At 41.5% G+C, this 17,966-nt stretch overlaps 1 protein-coding gene across 1 annotated transcript in view; it reads right to left on the bottom strand.

Annotated features, from left to right (window-relative positions):
• Positions 1-12,748: 12,748 nt before the first annotated feature.
• Positions 12,749-17,966, bottom strand: part of ADAMTS2 (ADAM metallopeptidase with thrombospondin type 1 motif 2) — a 335,165-nt gene continuing 329,947 nt past the window's right edge. Inside the window, exon 22 of the mRNA XM_075542120.1 lies at positions 12,749-14,876. Coding sequence (XP_075398235.1) covers positions 14,413-14,876 — 464 coding nt within the window. The 3' untranslated portion in view covers positions 12,749-14,412. The remainder of the gene's footprint in view (positions 14,877-17,966) is intronic.

Below are 17,966 nucleotides of genomic sequence, written 5' to 3'. Positions count from 1 at the left end.
AAAGATCTAGTAAGAGGAAATAATAAAAATGTTGGTCTGTTCTACAAACAAAAGAGACATCAGAAACCCACAGACTAAAACAGGTTGGAGATCATAGGTTGGCAGAAGGTATATAAAGCTAATGGTAATCTAAAAAAAAGTAGGAGTTGTAATTCTAATCTCTGAAAAAATTGATTTCAAAGTGCAAGACATAACAAAAGATAAGTATGAGCATTATATAATGCTTAAGGGATCAGTAGACCAAGAGCCAGTGAGCATAATAAACTTATCCACACCCAACGAGAGACCTGAAAAACACATCAATCAAACCCTTCAAAAGATGAAAAAAGAAATAAGATTGACGATCATAGTAGGAGACTTCAATACATCGCTCTCTGAGAAGGAAAGATCAGTGGGAAAGCAGTTCAACAAGGAGGCTACAGAACTAAACTCTACGAAAAGACAACTTGAGCTGATAGGCATATTCTGAGCTCTCCATCCAACTGCAAAAAAAATTTTCACATACCTTTCAAGTACACGTGGTACTTATTTTAAAAGCCCACAGGCTGGGACACAAGTCAAGTTTGAGCAAATTCAAACATATAGAGGTCACTCAGACTTCCTTCTCTGACCACTACTCCATAAAGCTGGAAATAAACAAACGAAAGGAAGAAAGTAAAAACAAGGGGAAAATGTGGAGTATGAATAACTTACTTCTCCAAAATGATTGGTTCCTGGCTCAGACTAGAGCCAAAATTAGGAAGTTTCTAGAAACCAATGAAAATTAGAATACATCATATCAAAAACTATGGAGTTCAGCAAAGGCAGTAATCAGAGGATGCTTGATAGCGATAGATGCACATATGAAGTAGGAAGAGAGACTTAGAGTGGATACCCTCACACTAACCACCAGCAGTTGAAACAGTCAACAGAATAATCCTAATAGCAAAAGAAATGAAATTATAAAAATTAGGGCTGAGATAAATGAGTGGGAATACAAAAGAACAATGGAAAAATGAACTCAGTAAAAAGTTGGTTCTTTGAAAGGATTAATAGAATCAGCACACCATTTGAAAACCTAATAAAAGATAGGAAGGAGCAGACGTCAATATCCAGGTTGAAGGATGTAACAGGAGAAATGACAACGGACCCCAATGAAATTAAAAGACTAATTACACTGTACTATGAAGAACTGTATTCCAAGCAATAGAACTTGGAAGACATAGCCAAATACCTGGAAAAACAAACACTTCAAGTTTATCCCATATAGATGTCAAGAACTGAACAGACTCGAGCTTATCAAGGAGCTACCAACTAAAAAAAGCCCTGGCCCAGATGGCTTCACAGGAGAATCCTACAAAGCATTCAAGAAAGGCACCAATGCTACACAAGCTCTTCAAAAACATCGAAAAGGACAGTAAACCCCCAAACACATTCTATGAAGTTACTATAACACTGATACCAAAACTGGGCAAGTGTATCCAACAAAAGTAGAGAACTACAGACCAATATCTCTAATGAACATAGATGCAAAAATCCTTTTAAAAATCTTGATCAATGGAATACAGACGTATATAAAAAGAATAATCCATCATGACCAAGTGGAATTCATACTAGGGATGCAGGGTTGGTTCAACATTCAAAAATCCATCAACATCATTCACAGCATTGAGAAGAAAAAGGAAAAGAGCCATGTGATACTATCAGTAGATGCAGAAAAAGTAGTAGACAACACAACCCCCATTGCTAATTAAGGCACTCAAGAAGATAAGACTGGAAGGAAATTACCTCAATATAATTAAAGCTATATCTAAAATCAAGGTGTACATTTGGGGAAGAAGTGAGATTATTGTTATTTGAAGGTGTTATGACTGCAGATATTGGGAACTCCAAAGACTCCACAATAAAATTGCTGGAAGTAATAGAGGAATGTGGTAGAATGGCAGGACACAAGATCAACACGCAGAAGTCAATTGGATTGCTCTATAAAATAGATGGGATTACAGAAAAAGATATCAAGAAAGTGTACCCTTCACAATAGTCAAGCATAAATGGAAATATCTAGGGGTATACCTAACCAAAAATCAAAAGACCTGTTCAAGGAAAACTATAGAATATTAGTACAAAAGACTAAAAGGGACCTTCACAAATGGAAAAATATCCCATGCTCATGGATCAGGAGACTCAATATTGTAAAGATGTCAATCCTACCTAAGGCACTGTATAGGTACAATGCAATGCCAATACAAATACCATTATAATTTTTCAAAGAGCTGGAAAAACTGACTACTAATGTCAGGTGAAAAGGGAAGAAGCCTTGAATTGGCAAAGAACTCCTCAAGAAGAATAAAGTGTGTGGGGGAGGTAGTGGTGAGTGGATGGGGTAGAGGGACTTGCATTACCTGGCTTTAAATTTTATTATATAGCCACGGTTGTCAAAGTAGCATTGTACTGGTATAATTATAGATTCTCAAATCAATGGATAAAACAGAAAATCCAGATATAAAAACGGCAGAATAGACAACCGATTTTTGAGGAGGGCCCCACAAAAATCAAATGGGAAGCAGAGGCCCTTTTTAACAAATGATACTGGGAAAACTGGATATCAGTCTGCAGAAGAATGAACCAAGAACTTTACTTCCCCCCCAATACACAAGGACAAATTCAAAGTGAATCACAGACCTCAAGGTAAAACCCAAAACTCAACGATGAAAAAAGGTAAGAACTTTAATGCAGGGAATACATGGACTATCAGCGACAATGAAAGATACTCACCCATAGGAAGAGAACATAGACATGTGGGACATACTAAAGAGCATCAAAAGACTTCATCAAGAGAGTAAAGAGAGAGCCCACAGACTGGGAAAAGCTATTTAGTAATGATATATCAAAGATCTTATTTCTAAAATCTACAGAACCCTGCAACTTTACAAAAAGAAAAAACAAATAGCCCACTGAGGAGGTGCACAAAATACTTGAACAGAATAGTCACAGAAGTGGAAACCCGAATGGCCAATAAACATATGAGAGAATGTTCCTGATCATTAGTCATCTGGGAAATGCAAATCAAAACAACCATGAGATACCACCTAAGCCCACAAGAATAGCCCAATTCAAGCAAACATAAAGCAACAAATGTTGGAGGGGGTATGGTGAGAAAGGAACTCTCCTTCACAGCTGGCAGTCTTGTAGATACATGCAGTCACTGTGGAAAATGATCCTAAAACAGATGGAAATTGAGTTACGGGAATTGTGCATTAAGAAAACATCTCAACCTAGTCCAGTCTAAGGCCATAAATCCAATATTAGCCCATATGTCTGATACCAATCTATAAAGTTCTCTTGAGACTCACAAAACAAATGCAATGATGCTGAATGGAGGATGATCACAGGCCAATTGATAAGAAAGTCTTTGAATTCAGTGGCGTAAGCATCTCAGCACTGGCAGGGGTCTCTATGGGGATTCTCTGGCTTCAGGTAGAAGCATCAGGGTAGGTTGCATCAGGGTAGGTTCATGTGGCTTCTCCAGCTCAGGGCACTAGTGTAGTTCCATGTCTTGTCAGCTGCAATGTCTCCCAGGGAGTGAGCAGAGAGAAAAAAAAATTGTCTCCTGCTTCCAAGAAGAAAATACCAGAGTTCCCAGAATTCTCAGGAGAAGGCCATGCCAACACAGAGACCTCATTGGCTATGACCCGATTGACAGACTAGATTCCATTCATTCACTCTTAATCCTCTCAAGTCCCAAATTGACACCAGATTATGTAACTACTGCAAGGCACCTTGTCTGATGGAAGGAGTTGGAGGACATGCTGAGTGAAGTAAGCCAACACAAAAGGACAAATACAACATGAGTTCACTGAGCTATATTCAAACAACAAAATGGGCATAGGGGAAAATGTACATACCACACAGTTCCCAGGCTGAAGAGCAGACACTCTGGCAAAAGCTAAACTAAACACAATGATGCATACATCATCAAATAAGAAAAGGAAGAAATATATTAAAAAGATTCAGTTAGTAACTGTGCAGAAAGATATATATCCCCCTTCCCCTCATATGATTTTTTGTGGAGGAAGAAAAAAGATGGCAATGGGGGAATGGGGCACTAATCCACCCAAGGGGAGGGTATTGTTTATGTCTCCACAGGAAAAGGAGAGAGAGAGAGAGAGAAAGAGAGAGAGAGGAGATCCCATTCCTGTGCAGCAAGTCTTGAGGGCAACATTCCTACTCAGAGAATCTGACTCTATCTTGAGACATGACATCCTCTCCCTAGATGACAGTGTCATAGAGGTCAACACTGAAAATACAGTTCGGGGAAAGTGACTGACACGATCAGTCCACATGGAGAAAGCCAAGAAGAGAGTGCAACAGACCAGCAATGGGAGCAAAGACACGAAGTCCCTGAGGAATCTTCATAGCAGACATCTGGCTCCGGAGGCAGTGCCTGGCACTTATCTGAACTGGTTGGGGGGATATACAAAAGGAGGGTTCACTGAAAGTTAAAGGTATAACAGTGTGTGTGTGGTATGGGGGGGGGATGGGGCACTAGACTGTTCTAGCCTTGAATGCAGGAAGAGCAATTGGGTCTTGTAGAAGGTCCACCCCTCAGACACGAATGCTGAGGCCTACAAGGGTATAAGTGCTGTTAAGTCCTGGGAGATGGATCCCTGTAAGAAAATGGGATGTGCTGAGGAGTTTATCAGGGCCTGCTTGTTATTTAAAAGAGGATACCATCTACTCAGGGTCAGGACAGTAATTAAACATGGAACTACTTACATGGGCTCTTCTCGTTCTCTCTCTCTCTCTCTCTCTCTCTCTCTCTCTCTCTCTCTCTCTCTCTCTCTCTCCTTTCTCTTTTGGTGACTATATACATGAGATAGGCAGGATTAACAATCCCACAGAGATGGACACGGGCCAAAGGTTGGGGGAAGGCTTGGGAGAGAAGTGGGTGGCAGCAGTGAGCAAATAACGGCAGGGACAGGGGAATAGCAAAGGATCTAAAACTGATGGTGAGGAGGGCATAGCGGTCCTGGTTATGTTTGGCCAATTGAAATGTATCTGAGAGGAATTAGTGAGACATGAACTATGGGTACCCATGATAGTGGGACAGGAAGAAAGAAAATAAAAAGAGGAAAGAATAAGAAAGCAAAAATTATATATAGATATAAATATGTATATATGTAAATATATAAAGGTAGGCATATTTGTGTGTATATATATATATACACACAGGAAGGAGGTGGACTTTTGACCTCTACTTAAATCTTACCTCAGTACAAGAATGGTTTGTTCCAATAATGTAGCATTATATGATATTCACATTCCTCACAGGATCGCTGAAGATAAATGGGTGCATGAGAAAATGTGAAGAAAGCTGATGGTGCCTGGCTATTAAAAGATATACCTCTGGGATCTTGAAGGCTTGAAGGTAAACAAGTGGCCATCTAGCAGGGAGCAACAAAGTCCACATGGAAGAAGCACACCAGCCTGTGTGATTATAAGCTGTCAACGGGAATAGGTATCAGAAATTCAAAAACAAGCAATCAGATTGATGTGAAGGAGCATAGACAAAGGGGAGACTGAAAACCCAACTGTAAGATAATTGGACAGTCCTTCACAGAAGGGGATGATATATCCAGGGAGCAATATACCACTGATGAAACACAAAAATAGCCTCTAGTTCTTTAGTATTTCCTCCCCTTACTATTATGATCTTAGTTTCACCTCATTAATCTTGAGAGAACTATGTGTGTTCATTTGTATAATTACAGTTGTTCGATGCATAAAATCCAAGATAAATAAAACCTATAACTTATCAAGGGTTCGTGAGGGAGGGAGGGTGGGGGAAGGAGGGGGAAGAAATGGAGAGCTGATATCAGGGACTCAAGTGGGAAGAGAATGCTTTGAAAATGATGATGGCGGCATATGTGCAAATGTGTGACACACTGGAGGAATGTATGGATTGTGATAGAAGTGTAAGAGCCCTCAAGCTGTCCTCAACTACCTGTGTCCATGGACAAAATCTATTACAATGACCTCTTTGGGGGTCCCAAAAACAATGGCTAAAGCTGACTTGAATTGAACTGACTAAATTGATTGGACCTTAAGGTTTTGTTTTTGTTTTAAGGCACCTTAAGGAGACTAAGAGAACGGTATTTTTTTTAATGTATTGGCAGCTCTTACCGATATTATAACACTAATAATTCAATTAGATCAAGTATAATCAGCTCCTCTTTATCCCTCACTCTTTGTCGCCCCTCACCCACTTTTCCATTATTTGCCCCACTGGGAGGGGGTTCTAGATTGATCCTTATGATCAAGTTCCCCTACCCCCCCCCCCAACCCTCCCTTAATCCTCCTGGTATCTCTACTCTCCTTTTTGGCCCCGAGGGGTTTATCTATCCTGGATTCCCTGTGTTTTGGGCTCTTATCTGTAGCAGTGCACATACTCTGGTCTAATCCAATTTGTAAGATAGAATTGAGATCATGATAGTGGGGTGAAGGAAGCACCAAAGAACTAGAGGAAAATTGTGTTTCATCGGTGCTATACTGCACCCAGACTCGCTCAACTCTTCCTTGTTACCCTTCTCTGAAGGGATGTCCAATTGTCTACAGATGGGCACTGGGTCTCCATTCCATGCTCAACACCACCCCAATCACCTTTAGTTGGGTTTTGTTCTGGGTCTTAGATGCCTGATATCTGATCCCATCGACACCTCGTGATCACACAGACTGGTGTGCTTCTTCCATGTGGGCTTTGTTGCTTCTGAGCTAGAGGGTCACTTGTTTATCTTCAAGCTTTAAGACCCCACATACTATATCTTTTAATAGCCAGGCACCATCAGCTTTCCTCACTACATTTGCTTATGCACCCATTTTGTCTTCAGCAATCGTGTTGGGAAGTTGAGCATCACAGAATGCCAGATTGTTAGAACAAAGTGTTCTTTTGTTGAGGGAGTACTTGAGTCGAGGTCCAATGTCCCTCTGCAATGTTAATTCTTAACATATAGATATGAGTACATAGTTTTATTCCCCTCATTTTATACACACACACACACACACACACACACAAATGTACATGCCTGTATTTAGGCCTCTATAAATGTCCTTTGCCTCCTGGTTCTTTCTTCTATTTCCTTTTCCTTTCCTCTTGTCTCACCATCATGTTTGGCTTTCATTCAGGTTTAGTAATTCCTCACAGCTACATTGCACTTGATTAAGCCCCACTAGGCATCCTATGACTTTCCTTCCATTGATTTTAGTTCACCTGTGGTTTCCCCCTTTTCCCTTCTTCCACCTCCCCTTCTCTCATACCCCACCAGAACCATTGGTCCCATTCTTTTCATCTCCAAATTATTGATTCCACCTATCTTATCTAGAGAGACATGCAGACACATTATTAAGTGAAAAAACCAGGCAAAGCCAAATAAAACAACAAAGGAAGTCAAAACCAACAAAACAAAAACAGCAACAAAAAAAAACCCAAAATAACAATAATAAAAAGAAAGTCACTGATAAAAATGGAAATGCCTACAAATAGTTCAAGGTCTGTTGGCCTTTATGAGTGTTTTCCTGTTGAGTCTGATGGGGTGCCACACTCTCTCTCCAAAGTCGATTTTTGGTATCCCCCGGGGGTTTCATCACTCTGCTCCCCTGTTGCTCTGCTTCAGTGCCTCGCCCCAGTGTGATGGGCCAGACCGTACACTATTCCTGCACTGTGTCTCCAGTGCTGTCCCCCACAGTGCCATGGTTCAGTGAGGGACACTGTCCCGTGTTGGGGCCAGCCCTATGGTCCTCCCCATGCATTGTCTGCTCCAAGCAGCAACATCATCCTCGGGGCTTGGTGGGCCAGAATGGAGGACAGCCTATTTTGAAGAAGTTCTAAGAAAACTGGAAACCGCATTGGTGAGAAAATGGAAAACTGGATTATTCAGGAAATTTGCTTTGAGGATTGTTATTTTTTTCTTTTATAACAATTTTTAAATTTCTTTTATAACAATTTGTTATTTTTTTCTTTTATAACCCACTCATTCTTCAAAGGTAGCAAAGGTTGTACTGTGTGAATTTAATTGGAAAACCTCACCCAATCTTCTCTACTGCCCTGATCTTGTCTGCTTAGATTTTATTTCCAAAATTCAAAGAACATATAAAAGGAACATGATTTGAGTTCCTTGAGGATGTCAAAACTTCCATTTTGAGGTGGTATAAACAGAAGAATGTGTAATTCTTCAGGGAAGGATTGGAAATATGAAAACACTGCCTTCAACAGGATATAGACCTACATTGAGGATATGTTGTGAAACAACAACTTCACATAGTGATACTTTTGTTTAGCAAAGGTTTCTACGATTTTATAGTAATACTTTTTGTCTTACCATTGTATATAATTAATTCTTTAAAAAATAAAATAAAAAAATACTAAACTCACTGCTATTGAGTTGATTCTAACACACAGCAACCCTACCGGACAGGGTAGAACTGTTTCTGTGGGTTTCCAAGACTGTAACTCTTTACAAGACTAGAAAGCCCCATCTTTCTCTTGTCTAATTCATAGATCCTCACAAATACAGCCAATTGAATTTGTGTAAAATTTTCCCTTTGGGATAATTTTAGATTTGCAGAAAACTTGCAAATATACTACAAAGAAATACAATATTCTATTTTTAAGCTTTTTTTGTTAATCATTTTATTAGGGGCTCATGCAACTCTTATCACAATCCATACAGACATCAATTGTGTAAAGCACATCTGTACATTCATTGCCCTCATCATTCTCAAAACATTTGTCTCCCCTTAAGGCCCTGGCATCAGGTCCTCATTTTTCCCCCTCTCTCCCCATTCCCCCCTCCCTCATGAGCCCTTAATAATTTATAAGTTATTATTTTGTCATATCTTGCCCTGTCCGACGTCTCCCTTCACCCACTTTTCTGTTGTCCGTCCCCCAGGGAGGAGGGCACATGTCGAATAATGTTCAAACTATCTATATTTCTTACTGCTGACATGCAAGATGTCAACATGAAAGACAGTTGATTAAAGAATATAGTATTACCTGATTACAAGGAAACACTATATTCTTTAATCAAATTTCTTTCATGTTGACATCTTGCATGTCAGCAGTAAGAAATTTAGATAGTTTGAGCATTATTAACTAAACTACAGACTTTATTCAGATTTCAGTAGGGTTTTTTTTTCATGAACAGACTTTTTTGTACATTAGGATCCAGCCCAAAGTTCCACAGTGCATTTAGTAATCATAATTCCTTAATCTACTCTGAACTGTGAAAGCTTTCTTTAGTATTTCCTTGTTTTTAATTGCCTTGATGATTTGAAGACATCTGGTCATTTCCTTTATATATACATGGCCCTTCAGTTTCACCTTGTCTGAGGTTTATCATTAGACTGATGCTACGGGGTTTGGAAGAGACTATCATAGGTGAATTGTATTCTCATTGCCTGATTCCATATCAAGCTGACTTACACTTGTCATTCACCTTGGCCCCTCGGCCAAAGCACTGTTTGTTAGGTTTCTTTGCTGCGCTCATTCTTTATTCCTCTTTCCATACCCTCCTCTTCAAAAGCAAGTCACTAACACAGTCAACATTTAAGTGGAATCATAGGAGCCAAGTTCCATTTTCTGAAGAGAATGATATAATACATCATGTGAAAGTCTTTTAAAAACAGTTTTGTTGTTTATCATATACTTATTTATTCAATTATTTTATCAGAATGGATTCATTAGCACTCTTTATAATTTTTATGTTATGTATTTGGGTTGTAATTCAGAACGATTGTTATTTGTTTCTTTTCATTCAAATTGTTGTATGCTTGGCCATTGCTGGGATTTCAGCCTGGCTCCTGTGTCCTTTCCACAAGGCCCTTTCCTTTTTTTAGGCAACAGGTGCTTCAGGCTTTGTATTGTATTCTCCAGATCCAACCCTGAAGTTGCTCTTTTCCTTTGGAAGTGTTGCTTTGTGGTTTTGTTTTGTTTTGTTTGACCCAGATATAAAGGCTATTCAGTGGAAATAAATGATAGTATTTGGAACAAATGTTGGAACAACCGACTATCCTTGTGCACAAAAGGGGTTGCTTTGAGTCATTGGGTATGACCCTGGTGTGCCTGCTGAATGTCTGGGACTCAGGAACTTACAGTGTCCAAATGAGGAAGTGGTGGCTAATACTTCTGTAATTATATAATTTAATTATTTTAACCATTTATCACATTTTCATAAATTATAGATTTCCTTCCTTACCACTCCCATGAATATCTAGAACATATTTTCTAAAGCAATTTAAAGTTATCTAGATGTTATTTACCTTTACAAATATTTATTTACAAATATTTAATTATAGGCAGTTTCTCATTACTCAGCCTTACTTTCTCCCTCCTAGTTCTAACACACACACACACACACACACACACAATCATGTGCCTTTTCCCCATTATTGGCACTGAAAACGGAGTCCAAACAAACTACACTGAAGAACAGATGCGAAATATTGTACATTCCAAAGGCATTTCCAAGCCCCATGCCAAACAAGAAGACATTTTATTATCTCCTTCCTCACATTATATATATAATTGTATGCCTCCTACCTAGCCAGGGCTATCAGAAGTCTTCTCCTTTGCCCTTCAATTCCTTGTTCTGCGAACACCTATTAATATCTCGTCTTTAATAGAGAAATCCTGTCTATAGACAGGGTTACCAGATTAGCAAATAAAAATATGGGATTCTTAGTTAAATTTCAGTTCCAGAGAAACAGCAAATATTTCCATACTAGACAATTATGATTTCTTTGAAACTTAAATGTAAGTTTAGTTTTGGTTTTCTTCTGTCAATTCTAATTTTAGGACATGTGGTGTGGGGGTTAAGTAATGGTCACGGAGAAAAGGCAATTGGAGGTTCTTGAACTCTTCCATGAGCCAAATCGTTTCGTTTGGCTCAGTCAGTCACGTCAATACAGGGCGAGCAGACTCCATGGAGAGACTGTAGGGAATCGGTGCCTCATTCCCCTTCACAGGATGCTGAGTTGAGCAGTTTCAGCTCAGTGCCAGTGCCCCCCCTCCGACAGCTCTGTCTTTTGAAGGCAGCCCGCTAGGTTAGACTCGGCGAGGAGCAATTGTACTCAAGACAACAAACAACCACAGACAGATTTGCAAAACACAGACATTTTAACTTTAATAAGTTATAAAATTTAGAAGTCAGATTTGACTATACACCAAACGTATTGTTGTTCTTGCTAGTAAAATAAAATGTTGTGATTTGAGTTCAGCACCGTGGTGATTCCGTATGATAGGTACCTATCATACCGGAGAGAGTAGAGTTATAATGCTTCATCAGATAAAGATCTTGCTATTGAGCACCATTTATATATGAAACCCCCCCCACCCCAAAAATTCAAACCTTAAAATACAAGCGAAAGGTTTTTACAAGAAATTCCAGGGGGTTACCAAAAAGAGTGAATCGGAACTAGTATTTTAAAAATCTAGCATGAGTCTCCCCGCAAATTGAGAAGTGGCTCTGGGTCCCTCAGTTGATTTCTCACTGCTGCAGAAGAGAAGAGGCCTCTGTCTCCACAGGGTGTCAGAAGTGACACCAATCACTTCCTCCCAGCTCCAGGAGCACTTTAGACACAGAAACTGGCTTTGGAAGATCAGGCCTATTTCTAAGGCGACGCCACACCTGGTCCCCAAATATCATAGGCTATTTTGTACAGTTCCTCATAGTCAGGTGAACTCTGTGTGTCTTGGACGAAGACCTCAGAAGACCATCTGGAGAACTTGGATGCGTAGCCTAAGCACCGACTTTGACTCTCGAGGCCGGGGTAAGCTAGCCTACAGTCCCTAGCGGTACCTTTCTATGCGGAGTAGAAGAGAAGGAACCATGGAAATGTGCTTCTCCCCTAAGGCTCCCAGGCCCCAAGACATGAACCCCTGGTTTTCTGGGTTTGGGGAAGGAAGTATTCCCATCCCACTGCTGCCTGGCTGGGTAAATCAAGTGCTGCCACTTGGCGAGGGTTAGTCCTGTAAGAGGGCTTGGTGGTGCAATGGCTAAATGCGTGACTATTAACTGGCAGGCCAGTGGTTGGAATCCCCAGCTACTCTATCAGAGAAAGAGGATGGCAGTTGTCTTTTGTGAATAGCTCAGGTTTGGCAACCTTATGAGGCACTTAGACCCTGTCCTACAGGGTCACTCTGAGTTGGAATCCATTTGGTGGCGACAGGTGGGGATAGTGTTAGTCTTCAATTCCCGACACCTTCTAGGGCCCAAGCGTGAAATGTTCAGTCTTTGACTTTGTGAATAGTACCAGCTCAACAAATAAGGCCAACAGTGTGGTCCCTTTCCTAATTACAGACAGGAAGGATTGCAAAAGTGCTAGGAGATGATACAGTGAGCGAATCTGAAGTGTGTCTCCAGTTTTGGTCTTAGGAGCCTGCAAGCTCCTTTGAGACACCGGGATAGTGTGTGGGCTTGTGTGGAAAGTTTTAGCAGCTGTGCATGGGGTGAGTGGGGGTGGAACAGGGGCATGTACTTATTGTTACCCTAGAAGAATTCGCCACTTTAGGAGTTAATCGTCCATTTAAGAAGTCTTCTCACTGTTTCCTACATCTTCACTCATTCCTTACACTACAAAGACAGACTCAACCACGTATGCATGTTCCAACAAACATACATACTTAGTACTTCAAAACTCAATAAATGTTGCCATTATGGTACCTGAGCCTCTATGTTCTCATCCATATAATGGGAAAGAAAGGTGCTAAAGTCTATGACTGGTGAGAATATATTTTCTGAACATCTAAAGCTTTAGAATTATGTGTCAGCAAGTTCTGTCCAAGGAGCTAATGTGCCCCCAGGGTCTTATAATTCAGGGAAGTTTAAAAAAGCATGTTCAGAAGACATTGGTGTAATAAGAGCGAAAAATTAACCATGCTTATCCCATACACCCTCCGCTCTGCTCTTGTTTCTCTCTACTTTACATCCTGTTCACAAGCACTGTTATGATGAAAATCGAAGTTGGTAAACAGAGTTTGGAAAGAACAAAAGGGAAGAACCCGCCTGTCTCTCCCATCTCTCTCTGCCTCTCACCAGAGATGGTATCTTGGAGTTCATTGCTGGATTCTGGAAAGTGGAGTCCCTTAAGGGTTAAAAGTAGGGGTCCAATTGGAGAGGGGGAGACTCCCAATGGGTTCCACAAGCAAATTTGCTTCTCAGGAGCAAACCACCTCCAAAATGCAGGGTCTCAGAAGCGTTGGTTTGACACCTGGTGACAACACTCCAACCCCTCCAGGGCGGGAGACTTGGGTCGCTCATGGGACTCCCCAGCTGAAGGCATCCCTCCTTCACTCATCGACTGTCCTGGGAGCAGCAAGTCCTCTAGGAGATCTGGAGTCTGAGGCCGCGCCAACTAGAGGAGAGAGAGGGTTGGGGCTTTCCACCAGACCTGGCCAGGGATAGAGATGTGGAGGGAGCTCCTGCGAGTCTAAGAGGAGCTCTACTCTATAGTCTCTGGACGCAGAAAACAGCCCATTATTTCAAGCTATGCTTATGCTCTTAGCTACTTTACTGGGGGGGGGGGGGAATAGACGGCTGTCGAGCTCAAATTTGGATAAGATGTTCATACACAGAACAAGTCAGATGACTTTTCTTAGGTCCTTAATGAACAAAACAGCATTAAGCCGACATTGAGCCAGAGGATGCAATCTGGTGGTTCTAGACTCTCACATTATCCCAGAACGGACCCCCTTTAAAATATTTTAAGTTGAACTTTAACATTTGAAAGTTTCCACACGGAAATCTATACTTTTGACTTCTGAAAAAGCAGAGTATCTGCAAAGGGCAGCCGTGGCTGGAACTGACAACTAGCCTTGGAAACTATGGGTCTCAGGCTGCTCACAGCGCCTGACTGGACACCATACTTATCCTCGTCACCTGGAGGCAATTCACAAGCTCCACTCCATTGTACTCCTCTGGGTAACTGGTCAGTTATTCAATCAATCGATCAATCACCAGTCCCTTCTGGTTTTGTTCCTTGGTCTGGGGATTTGACGGAAATGTTCTGGACCTACAGCATAGTCATTGCCAAGGAAAGGATGACTTCCTAAGCACTGCTCAGAAACGTACTGCTTTCTCTCTCAGAGCTATGCTTTTGCTATCTCCTCACTGCTAGAAATTTAGGAACCTCTGTCCCTCTCCACTGAACACTCAGAACCCTCTTGGGGATTGGCAATACAGGATTTAGACCATTCATGGTGGGGAAATACACGTGCTAGTCCATTTGCATATTTTTTTGATATCATCCCCATCTTTGATTCCTCAAAACCTCTTTGAATCAAGAATTTGAACTTTATCTTCATGACACAGGATTTTTTTATCACATGGAATATTTCTATAAGCAAGAAAAAAATGCTATTGATGCTATCTTTCCATTTTATTAGAACTTTCCGAGTTTCTCTTTCTTCCGCATCTCATCAATGAGCTCCTGGATTCTTTGGTTTCTTGTCTTTTCATAGGGGCTCGGTCGTCGAGGGATTAAGTTGGGCGGCTGGACTTCTTCATCCAGGCCGTGGATTTTGTAAGGTACATCTACAGCATTGGTCTCTGGGAGATCCTCAGTGGCATTGGTCCTGGAGATGTTGAGTGGGACCGCAAGGGGGGCGCTTGTTGAAGACTGAACCTCCGTGCCTAGTGTGGGCACTGGAAGGGTGGGCATGAGCTCTTCAATGTCATTGTTCTTCCCAAGAGGTGGCTCTGTCCTGTTATCCAAGTTATGCATGTTGCTGATGTTGTACAGGTTACAGGACTGGCAGCACAGCTTGTTATAGCCTGGGATAGCGCAGTAGCGAGATAAGACCTCCATCCTACAGAACATGGACTTGTCACCTTGGCAGCGGTCCTCTGAAAGAGAAAAGTGGGACAAATAACCAAAAAACAAAATAAGGGAATCCTGGTTTCCTTACAGGGGACAATTTGCTGAAGAAGGCATTGGAAGGGCCAGAGACAGCACAGAGGGAAGCGAGCTCAGGTGAAAAGTCTGTGATCCAGTGTCAGGACAGTCCTAGAGGGGAACAGCATCAGGGAATCCTGCCTTGGGGTGTCACCCTTACATCCTGTGAATAATGCTCTCCTTCTCCAAGCAGGATCCAGATGAATCTGGGTTGTTGGGTTTTGTTTTATTTTTTTTTCAGTATCCCTCAAAGTTTGCCACCTGCTTGTTCCTAGGGAGCGAATCCAAGTTCATCTTAAAGTACAGGAATTCACTAGATACTCACATTGAACTACCCAATGATAAGCCAATGTCATTTTGTGTCTGGGTTGGTCTCTATAATAATCTATAAACCGAGACCATAGCAAAACCATGCCTAAAAGAACCGGTTCCTAAAACACAGTACAACAAATACAGGAGATTCTGAGTACAGCAAACACATGCTCGACCATGATTGGATCTTAATAGAAACACAAAGGTGCTTAACATGTCTAGGTAGCATGCTCATTCCAAACATCCCAAAGTCCCAGTGTCTCAGAAGTGTTCATGTGGGCTCCCTGAGACAAAATGGCATTTAAAACTGGGATGAATGGAAGGAAGCTGAACTTGTATGCAAAGATGTATTCAGAAGGTGAGCTATTATATAATATTTTTATGTTTATAGCAAGGTGACCATACATTTTCAGTCTTATGGAACAATCTTATATCAGTTAACTTAATTATTTCAATAAATGTTATCACCCACATTCATATTTAAATTGTATTGGATGTTATATATTTACAAGATTTTAAATATAAAATCCAAAGTCATTAAAAAATCTGTCATCTCATAAATGTGTGTTCTTATATCAAGAATAAGTGATTAAAGATGGGTTAATAGCCAAGGGGGAAGGAAATAAACATTTTAATAGGCACCAAGGAGCCCTTGGGTAAGCGTTGGATGGCTAACTACAAAGTCAGAAGCTCAAATCCACCAGTCACTTCTTGTAAGAAAGATGAGGCAAGCTAGGGTCATTAATGAGTCAGGATTCACCTGATGGTATGAAGAATTTGACAAACATCACTATCATCAGACACTTCATATAGCTGCATAACTGTAGTCACTACAACAGGTGGGTGATATTGCTACTTCCACTTACAGATGGGGAAAACTGAGGCTTAGAGGTAGTTAGTAATGTGGTACAGTGTGCTGGAATTTAAGCTTTACCTTAATCTCAAATCTATGCTTAATTTCCAGATATATTAGCCTTTGATTCCATGCCATTCTAATCTGTGAGGAGAGTTTCATTAATGTTAATTTATAAATGAGAGTATTGAAGCTCACAAAAAAATTGAGAATGCCCTCTAAGCCACTTGGCTACTGGAGCTAAAGTTTGAATACCAATGTGTGGGAGTCCCAAATCTTCAGCATACCTGCTCCTCAAACCTTAATTAACATGTTTATGAATAGTTTGAGGTGACTTCTGGGAGTCCAAACTCTAACAAACTCCCCAGAGTGCCAGTGGTTCTGGTCCTTGGGTCACACTTGAGGGAGCAAGGTGTTAGCATGGGCTGTCAGGACACCGCTCAGAGGCACTCAGGACCGTGGGGTGAGTGGGTTGTGTAAGGATGTTGGAACGCTCAGGACAACATTCCCTGGTTTTTGAGAGTGGAGACTTCTTTCCCCAGCTGCGTGCGTTAGTCCCCAGTTAGAATATTCCGACCGAGAGTCAGGTGTGGCTGCATCTAAGTGTTACTATGAATTCACATGGAAACTTGTTTGTTCATCCCCAGAAACAAGCGACGTCTGGTCCCAGGTCCTTTTAGAATATGGGAAGCCCTTTTCCTTTGGTTTAATAGTCCATTAAATAACAGCTTTGGTTTGGGTCAGAGGGTTTAGGCCAGATGGTCATCGGCTGGAAGAACATTAGGTGCCTGCCTGGCGTGGGCACAAGCAGGGGCCTAATTCCCTGATGGGGTCCTGGCTCAGGGCAATCCGGATGGAAGGCACTGTTCTCTGCGTCGAGGACCCCCTGTGTTCACCACGGGAACTGGACCTGGCTGTCAGATTCACAGGGACCCCTGCCAGGCCACCTGGAACTTTGTGGACACCATCTTGCTACTGCCAATAAAACTCCTGGGGGTAGACAGGTGTTAACTTGGGTGAAGGAGAAGGTAATGTTGACAAGAGGGAGGTGGACAAAAATGATAAAGACAGGGCAGGTAAGACATTAGGGGGGGTGCAAGAGTTAAGGCAATGGAGGAAACTATTTCTGTATACACAATCCTACAACAGTGCGGAGGAACAAAAAGAGACTTCGATGGGCATACACACTGAACAGACACGAAGGAAGCGTGAGAGTATACCCACCGATAAGAAAGATTTTGCGGCAAATGAATGTGGCACCGCATATATGAGGCCAACTTATGAATATTTTTTATTCATAGCCATATCCTTTGAGGGAATCGGTCATTGGGCTTGGGGACCAGGGTCACAGTCTCCAGGGATGCCACAGTCAATTGGCACAACACAGTTCACACAGGCAATTTTCTTCATCCTATCGGGTAATGACGGGGATCTTAAAAACTATAAACAGCCATCTAAGGTACAAAAATTTCCTTTCCAGGTCCAGAGGAAAAGAGAGTGATGAAAATAGAAATATATATGGAAATAATTAGTCGGATGTAATAATGAGCCAGGCAAATACCAGTCTCCATGACCCTGAGGCTGAAAGAACTAGATGATGCCCAGCTACCACCACCAACTTCTCTGAAAAGGATCACTTCAGAACGTCCTGAATAAAGTGGGATAAACGCGTGGAACAAACTCAAAATCACGAAAGAGACGAGGCTCATTGGTCAGAGACTGGTGGTATCTATCCTGAAGTCTCATCCTCAAGCACCGTGTAGGTTGGAGCGGAACCCGCTCCTGTGATAGAATAATGCACCATTGCGTGTCAGCTGTGCTCATGTGCCCCAGGATGAAGCTCGGAGGGGCAGGGAAGGAGGAGGAAGCACAGGAG

Source organism: Tenrec ecaudatus, chromosome 2 (assembly GCF_050624435.1).
Source record: "Tenrec ecaudatus isolate mTenEca1 chromosome 2, mTenEca1.hap1, whole genome shotgun sequence".
Lineage (NCBI taxonomy): Eukaryota > Metazoa > Chordata > Mammalia > Afrosoricida > Tenrecidae > Tenrec > Tenrec ecaudatus.
This window is presented reverse-complemented; position numbering and strand designations above follow the sequence as displayed.